This window comes from Cicer arietinum, chromosome 2 (assembly GCF_000331145.2).
Source record: "Cicer arietinum cultivar CDC Frontier isolate Library 1 chromosome 2, Cicar.CDCFrontier_v2.0, whole genome shotgun sequence".
Classification (NCBI taxonomy): Eukaryota; Viridiplantae; Streptophyta; class Magnoliopsida; order Fabales; family Fabaceae; genus Cicer; species Cicer arietinum.
Genome location: NC_021161.2, coordinates 31,860,962 through 31,870,258, shown reverse-complemented (window position 1 = coordinate 31,870,258; position 9,297 = coordinate 31,860,962). Strand labels below are relative to the sequence as shown.

At 34.2% G+C, this 9,297-nt stretch overlaps 1 protein-coding gene across 1 annotated transcript; it reads right to left on the bottom strand.

Annotated features, from left to right (window-relative positions):
• Window positions 1–8,452: 8,452 nt before the first annotated feature.
• LOC140919415 (uncharacterized) lies at window positions 8,453–8,782 on the bottom strand. The gene has a single exon (XM_073365426.1). It carries the CDS (start codon window positions 8,780–8,782, stop codon window positions 8,453–8,455), a length of 330 nt encoding a protein of 109 aa, XP_073221527.1.
• Between the last annotated feature and the right edge of the window lie 515 nt (window positions 8,783–9,297).

Below are 9,297 nucleotides of genomic sequence, written 5' to 3'. Positions count from 1 at the left end.
GAGAATATGATTGTCGGACCAGAGATGGTGCAACAGACCACAGCTAAAGTAAGGAAGATCAAGGAGAAAATGAAGACTTCACAAGATCGCCAGAAGAGTTACGCGGACAAGCGTCGCAGACTTTTGGAATTCGAACAGGGTGACCATGTATTTCTACGAGTCACACCTACTACTGGAGTAGGTAGAGCCTTGAAATCGAAGAAGCTGACTCCGAAATTCATTGGACCATATCAGATTTCTGCACGAATTGGGCCGGTTGCTTATCGGATTGCATTACCTCCGATACTGTCCAATATCCATGACGTGTTTCATGTGTCGCAGTTGAGGAAATATCTCGCAGATCCATCTCACGTGATCGAACCAGACACAATCCAGCTAAAGGATAACCTGTCGTTCGAAGTACCACCCGTGAGAATTGATGACAGGAAGATTAAGCGGTTGAGGACCAAGGATGTTTCGTTGGTCAAGGTGATCTGGAACCCAATTACTGGAGATGCGACTTGGGAACTGGAGAGCAAGATGAGGGAACAACACCCAGAGTTATTTATCGATGCATAGTTTCGAGGACGAAACTAATTTTAGGGGGGGAGTAATGTAAGACCCATAATTTTAAAGTACCATTTATGTATTTTTGGTGTATTTTGGATTTTGGCTCGGAGGCTTTTAAGCCAAAGTTAATAATATTTTGGAGTTTTATAATCAAAAAGATATTTTGATGCCAATTAAAATTTCTCGTCGATAAATAAATTGAATTTAACTGCGATAAATCCTTTACGGAGAATTTAACGAATACAGACTGTTGTATTCGAATACAGACATGCTGTTTTTGCCACTGACTTACTGTGTAGTCGAATACAGACTGCTGTATTCGAATACATTTTGCTACTGACTTGCTGTGTAGTCGAATACAGACTGTTGTATTCGAATACAGACATGCTGTTTTTGCCACTGACTTACTGTGTAGTCGAATACAGACTGCTGTATTCGAATACATTTTGCTACTGACTTGCTGTGTAGTCGAATACAGACTGTTGTATTCGAATACAGACATGCTGTTTTTGCCACTGACTTACTGTGTAGTCGAATACAGACTGCTGTATTCGAATACATTTTGCTACTGACTTGCTGTGTAGTCGAATACAGACTGTTGTATTCGAATACAGACATGCTGTTTTTGCCACTGACTTACTGTGTAGTCGAATACAGACTGCTGTATTCGAATACATTTTGCTACTGACTTGCTGTGTAGTCGAATACAGACTGTTGTATTCGAATACAGACATGCTGTTTTTGCCACTGACTTACTGTGTAGTCGAATACAGACTGCTGTATTCGAATACATTTTGCTACTGACTTGCTGTGTAGTCGAATACAGACTGTTGTATTCGAATACAGACATGCTGTTTTTGCCACTGACTTACTGTGTAGTCGAATACAGACTGCTGTATTCGAATACATTTTGCTACTGACTTGCTGTGTAGTCGAATACAGACTGTTGTATTCGAATACAGACATGCTGTTTTTGCCACTGACTTACTGTGTAGTCGAATACAGACTGCTGTATTCGAATACATTTTGCTACTGACTTGCTGTGTAGTCGAATACAGACTGTTGTATTCGAATACAGACATGCTGTTTTTGCCACTGACTTACTGTGTAGTCGAATACAGACTGCTGTATTCGAATACATTTTGCTACTGACTTGCTGTGTAGTCGAATACAGACTGTTGTATTCGAATACAGACATGCTGTTTTTGCCACTGACTTACTGTGTAGTCGAATACAGACTGCTGTATTCGAATACATTTTGCTACTGACTTGCTGTGTAGTCGAATACAGACTGTTGTATTCGAATACAGACATGCTGTTTTTGCCACTGACTTACTGTGTAGTCGAATACAGACTGCTGTATTCGAATACATTTTGCTACTGACTTGCTGTGTAGTCGAATACAGACTGTTGTATTCGAATACAGACATGCTGTTTTTGCCACTGACTTACTGTGTAGTCGAATACAGACTGCTGTATTCGAATACATTTTGCTACTGACTTGCTGTGTAGTCGAATACAGACTGTTGTATTCGAATACAGACATGCTGTTTTTGCCACTGACTTACTGTGTAGTCGAATACAGACTGCTGTATTCGAATACATTTTGCTACTGACTTGCTGTGTAGTCGAATACAGACTGTTGTATTCGAATACAGACATGCTGTTTTTGCCACTGACTTACTGTGTAGTCGAATACAGACTGCTGTATTCGAATACATTTTGCTACTGACTTGCTGTGTAGTCGAATACAGACTGTTGTATTCGAATACAGACATGCTGTTTTTGCCACTGACTTACTGTGTAGTCGAATACAGACTGCTGTATTCGAATACATTTTGCTACTGACTTGCTGTGTAGTCGAATACAGACTGTTGTATTCGAATACAGACATGCTGTTTTTGCCACTGACTTACTGTGTAGTCGAATACAGACTGCTGTATTCGAATACATTTTGCTACTGACTTGCTGTGTAGTCGAATACAGACTGTTGTATTCGAATACAGACATGCTGTTTTTGCCACTGACTTACTGTGTAGTCGAATACAGACTGCTGTATTCGAATACATTTTGCTACTGACTTGCTGTGTAGTCGAATACAGACTGTTGTATTCGAATACAGACATGCTGTTTTTGCCACTGACTTACTGTGTAGTCGAATACAGACTGCTGTATTCGAATACATTTTGCTACTGACTTGCTGTGTAGTCGAATACAGACTGTTGTATTCGAATACAGACATGCTGTTTTTGCCACTGACTTACTGTGTAGTCGAATACAGACTGCTGTATTCGAATACATTTTGCTACTGACTTGCTGTGTAGTCGAATACAGACTGTTGTATTCGAATACAGACATGCTGTTTTTGCCACTGACTTACTGTGTAGTCGAATACAGACTGCTGTATTCGAATACATTTTGCTACTGACTTGCTGTGTAGTCGAATACAGACTGTTGTATTCGAATACAGACATGCTGTTTTTGCCACTGACTTACTGTGTAGTCGAATACAGACTGCTGTATTCGAATACATTTTGCTACTGACTTGCTGTGTAGTCGAATACAGACTGTTGTATTCGAATACAGACATGCTGTTTTTGCCACTGACTTACTGTGTAGTCGAATACAGACTGCTGTATTCGAATACATTTTGCTACTGACTTGCTGTGTAGTCGAATACAGACTGTTGTATTCGAATACAGACATGCTGTTTTTTTTGCTGAATGCTGAAACAGCCTTGTATTCGAATACAGAGATGCTGTATTCGAATACAACAATGTTGTTTTGTTAAAAACTTCATTTCTCAACCTTGTTTATGCATGTTTGGCATATGGAAACCCTTTTAAGGTGCATGCTTAGTTGAAAGGTTATTTTGAGCATTTAAAATCTTAATTGCTATGTGGTAATTGTTATTTTTTTTGGTTGGTGACCCTTTACAATTATTGTGGAAATCTGGGCTTTGCCCTCAGATGAGAGTCAGGACGGTCCTACCGGTTCGTACCCTACGGACGGGAATGGAGATGGGAACGCGTGATTGCAGTTACATTAGGAGGATCTCACGGGGCGCGTGGAGATACTCAGGGTGTATAGCTTTTTGGTAGGATGATCAGATTAGGATGATGTATAGGAACTAGGTGTCCTTCTTTTTGGATTGGAGTATTTTTAGTTTGGAAAACTGTACTTATACTAATATTGTCAGTTTGACTTTTTACTTGAATGGGTTCCATGTACCATTTGTTGTTGTGTAAATGTTTTGGATTTATAATTGGAGAAACTCTTCCGCTGTTTGTAAATTATAATGACTCAATTATTTATCCAAAGGCATTTTCCTGATTTAATTCTTTGTTCTTTTTTAATTACTTTTGAAAAAAAATATATATATACCCTCGCTTTGAAAAACGGGGTGTTACATCTCCACCATAAATCTAGCAAAGAATCTTGTGTCTCATGGAATAAGCAAGCACATTGAAACAAGTTTTCATTTCCTAAGAGATCAAGTTGGAAATGCAAGCTAAAACTCATATAATGTCAACCTGAGGTGCAATTGGCTGGTATTATGACAAAGGCATTCAAGATAATCATATTTGAGGAGTTAAGAAGAATTCTAGGTGTAATATCATACTTGAATTAAGGGAAAGTGTTAGATTGCATAAAACCAAGAATGTTCTGAAGAAACCAAATTGATCTGGATAAACCAATACTAATCTTGTGATTAGAAAATGTGTGTAATTCAAGTAAAGTGTTAGTTATATCTGATAACTAACTAGCTAATCACTCAATTAGTTAGTTCGTTAGTTAGTTAGTTAGGTAGTTAGTTAGTTTGTTAGTTATTTAGTTAGTTAGTTAGAGGACAATTAGAATGAACCATGTATAAATAACACACTTCATTCATTCAATAAACAAGTCCTACAACTTATATGCTATTCTACTTTTCTATTTCTTGCACTTGAAGAATAGCTTGAAAGCTAACAATCTCCTCTCTCTCACCTTCTTTTGTTTAAGCTTCATTTGTTTCTGTTTCTCAAACCATTATCTTTTCTTTTCAATTAGAGAAACCTATTTCTCTTTAAGACAGCATTATACTCTTCAAATCTCTTTTATTGATAAAAAAAAAAAAACTAGATTGAAGTAGTGTTATGCTTTTTCAAAACCTTATTTTATTGAAAAAGTTGATTGAAAAGTGCCATTTTTTTTTTCTTTATAGCAGTGTGCCTTGTTTTCGTTACATCAGTGTTCTGCCTCGTTCAGAATCCTATTTATTTTTTACAATTGTGTGCCCTTTTTCACACAGAAGCGTTCCGACTCTTTCAGATTCCTTGTCCTTATTTGATTGAAAAAGTTGTACCGCAAGCTTACAATGTTCTTAAAATATTATTATTGGTTTTATTATTTTGTTTTTTTTTTGTCTTTATTGCTGGTTTTATATCATAAGATCATCTAAGATTATTTAATATTTGACATCAGTTTTTAATTATTAAAACAAAAAAAAAATAAAAATATAATCAAATATTGAAGGGTTAGTTAGATGTGATATATGTTAACATTTGAGTTGTTGAACGTAAGTTGTGACAATTTGGTAGTTCTAAAACTCATCTTCACAAACAAATTAATAAATAAATTATTATTAATGAATAATTAGAGGTGACATCCTTTTAATATATTAGTTGCAAGACACAAGTTGTTCAACTTGATAGTTCTAAAACTTATTTTTATAATTAAATAAATCTAAAATTAACTTTTAAATTTGATTAATTAGATGTGACATGTTTTTAATATTTAAGTTGATAAGACACAAGTTGTACCACTCGGTGATTTTAAAACACAATTTTAAAACCGAAAAATAAATCTAAAATCAACTTTTAAATTTGATTAATTAGATGTGAAATATTTTTAATCTTCGAGTTGTTAAGACACAAGTGGTATCATTTGTGGTATCATTTGGTGGTTTTAAAACTCAACTTTAAAACCGAAAACAATATAAAATATTCTTAAACGGATTAATTTGATGAGACACCTTTTTACTCCTCGAGTTTTTGAGACACAAGTTGTACAACTTGATAGTCTTAAAACTCGAATTTCAAAATAATTATTCAAATCAAACAAAGTCATTTTTTTTCGTCGAAACAACTTTTTATTAACAACAAAACATTATTTCTTTAAAACAAATCAACACATCCACATTTTCTATCCAAGAACTAGGTAGTTTTATCGCACCAGAAGATACGTAGGAGCAACATTACACTCTTGTCAAGCACATTGATAAAAATTTGTTTGTTACTCTCTCTTTCTTAAGCTTATTTCTATTTCAAAATTACATTCATAAAAGTAAATAAAAAACAATTGATATTCATGTTTAATAATAAGGAGAAATAAATATATTTAAGCTAATATTTATTTTTCATAATTAATTATGGGTAACCATATTTTAACGGATGTCGTAGGGTGCTAATATCTTCTCTACACATAATTGACTCCCGAAAATCAAAATTTAGTTTCAAATACCATTTTTCTTTTTTAATGGTTTTTTTTCAATGTTTTCCCTATTTTTAAATAAATTTTGGTGGCAATTCCATTGAATTCGAGGAACACTCGAACTATTAGGCCGCGACACTTGTGTCTAGCATAATCAACATCACAATATCCAACTAACCTATACTCATATGAAATCTTATAGAACAAACCCAAGTTACTAGTGCTTTTCTGGTATCTAGAGTTAGTAGTGCCTTTCTGATATCTAAAGATCCTCTTAACAAATGTTAAGACACTCAATTTATCATACTAAGTTCTTAATGCTTATTTCACACTATAAGGAGATTTTTTTAGTTTAAAAACACGGTATTGAAACTCAGTATTTACAAAACCATAAGGTTGTTTTACATACACCTCCTCATTTTTTAACCATTCAGAAATTCACTTTTCACATCTATTTGATATAGAGTGATATTATTGAAAGCAACCAAGGAAAGTAAAATATGTATTGCCCTAACCAGGCCACTAGAGCAAATGTCTTAGTGTAATCAATACCTTCTTGTTGATTGTAACCTTGTGCAACTTGGCCTGCTTTGTTCCTGACCACATCCCCCTTTTCATTTAGCTTGCTCCTAAATAGCCACTTGGTTTTAATGGGTTTCTTATCCTCTGGTCTGGGTACAAGATCCCAAACACCTTTCCTCTTGACTTCGTTGAGTTCCTCTTACATAGCTAGAATCAATCCTTCATCTCCCAATGCTTCATCAACAAAGGTAGGTTCAATCGGTGAAAGTAGAACAAATAGAGAAATGTCCTTGAGAGTTGATCTGGTTTTCAAAGGATCATTGGAGTTCCTAATAATCAGACAGTCTGAATGAGATGACTTGTACTTCCATTTAGTTATGAACTCTGGAGGATCTTGACTTGTTCTGATGTCAATCTTATCCTCTATTGTTTTGTTTAGTTCCTTTTATTTTCCTGATTCATTTGATTATCCTCTTGTTTTGTTTAGTTCAAAATATAACAAACACAACCATAAGGATCGAGGGTCAAACTTTCCAAAACTAACTTTAGGGTTCAAAATATAACAAACACACCACAATTGACGAAAATAAGAAATATTAGGCTTTTTAAATTTCCACAATTCAAAATGAGTCTTATTTAGAATAGGTTTGATACAAAATGTGTTCTGAATATAACATGCAATATTGAGTGTCTCTGCCCAAAAGTGCTTAGCAACATTATTTCATGCACCATGGTGTAAACCATTTCTTGAAGAGTATTATTTTTCCTTTCTACAACACCATTCAGTTGAGGTGTTTTAGGAGATGTGAAATTGTGTAAAATACCATTCTCTTCACATAATGTTTCAAAAAGTTTGCTTTTAAACTCGCCTTCATGATCACTACGAATAATTACTTTTGAAAATGATTTTTCATTTGCATAAGGTAATAAATACCTTATGCGACTCATCTCTGTGTTTAAAGAACTTAACCCATGTCCAACGGGAACAATAATCAACAATGACAAGTCCATATTTTTACCACTTTTCAGACGCAATTTGAACTGGGCCAAAAAGATCAATGTGTAAAAGTTAAAGAGGTCTGTTTGTGGAAACAACGACTTTAGGAGAAAAATATTTTTTGTGAGTTTTCCTTTTTGACAAGCCTCACAAAGAACTTATGATTTGTACATCACAATCACTGTCACTTAATTGACTTATGCTCACTAGGTTATATTTTAGTCCCTTAACTAACAAAACATTATAAATAAAATTAAGGGAGTTGTTACTAATTGTCTTGTGTACAATGATATGGCCTTCCTGCTTTCTTATAAAAGTCATTGAGCCTCTATTGGCCAATGTTAGGTCTTGTGACATAGACATTTTTCCCGTCATATGTCACGATCATCCACTACCCAAACACCATGACAGGCATTTCAATTTGGCTGCTGAGAACACCACAATTTCCTCATCCACAAACTCATTTCCAGAGTAAGAGTCAACATCAGCCATAAGAGCCCAATCAACTTGCTCTTCATCATCAAAGAATTCATTAGAATTATCCCATGTAGCCATTAGAACCTTTTTTTTAGACTTGGAATATTTCCTCTAGAACTTCCATTCTCCAAATTGGGACATTCTGACTTGACGTGACCAGGTTTATTGCATCCATATCATATGGTGTTTTTCTTGTTAGACATATCATAATTTCTTATTTTGGACAACTTGGAACCTTTTTTAGGGAAATAAATCTTCTTGTTGTGCCACATCCTCTAAATTTTGTTGCTGCTTGTAGAGTCTTCTTGTGCTTGGATGAAAGAGCAAAAGTCTATTGTGGGCTCATCCTCTGCAATTTCAATCTCGTGAGACCTGGGAGAAATTATTAACTCCTCCAAACGAAGACTATTAAGTTTTTTTTTGCTTTTTTAATAGCTATGATCTTGGGTCTCGACTTAATGGGCAGATCCTTAGGATTTTCTTGACATGATCAACAATTATGTATCTCTTTTGAAACACTTTTAACCCTGAGACTTGAGTTTGAAACCTAGAAAACATAGTTTTAAAGTCTTCATTTTCTTCCATCTTAATAAGCTCATACTTTTTGACCAAAATATTAGCTTTTGCCTTTTGGATCTGCTTACTTCCTTCATTGGTCTGAACCAGAGCATCATAGATACTCTTAGCTATCTCTTTGTTCGTGCACTTGTCAAACTCCTTGTATGTGATCACATTCATCATAAACATTATGACTTTATGATCCATCTTGTAATTCATCTTCTAATTAGCATTCATCTATTTTGGAGTAGTGTGTTGGAACCAAATTCATGTTATACTTAGAGTTTTTATGATAACAAATGTATTTTATGAGAATCATATATTTGACTTCAAATAGTATGAAAGAAGATTTATCTACAACAAGATTTGTAGAAGATTTAATCAAGATTTATCTATAAAATAATATGAACATAACCAATTTGAAGAATTTACAAATGCAATCTGAACAAATTATGAACATAATCAATATGAATAATTTACAATCTCAATCTAAACAAAAAAGGAACATAACAAATTTGAAGAATTTACAAACACAATCTGAACAAAATACAATTCAGAATTAAACAAGGACTAAATTGAAGTCCAAATTTAAACTATATATAGATACTCAAGGCTGAAGAAGAAAATACTTGTTCAAAAAGAGAAATACTTGTTCAAGATAGAAATATTTTTTGAGTGTTTTTTTCTTAAAGTGTGAGAGTTATTATTATTATCATCTTTTT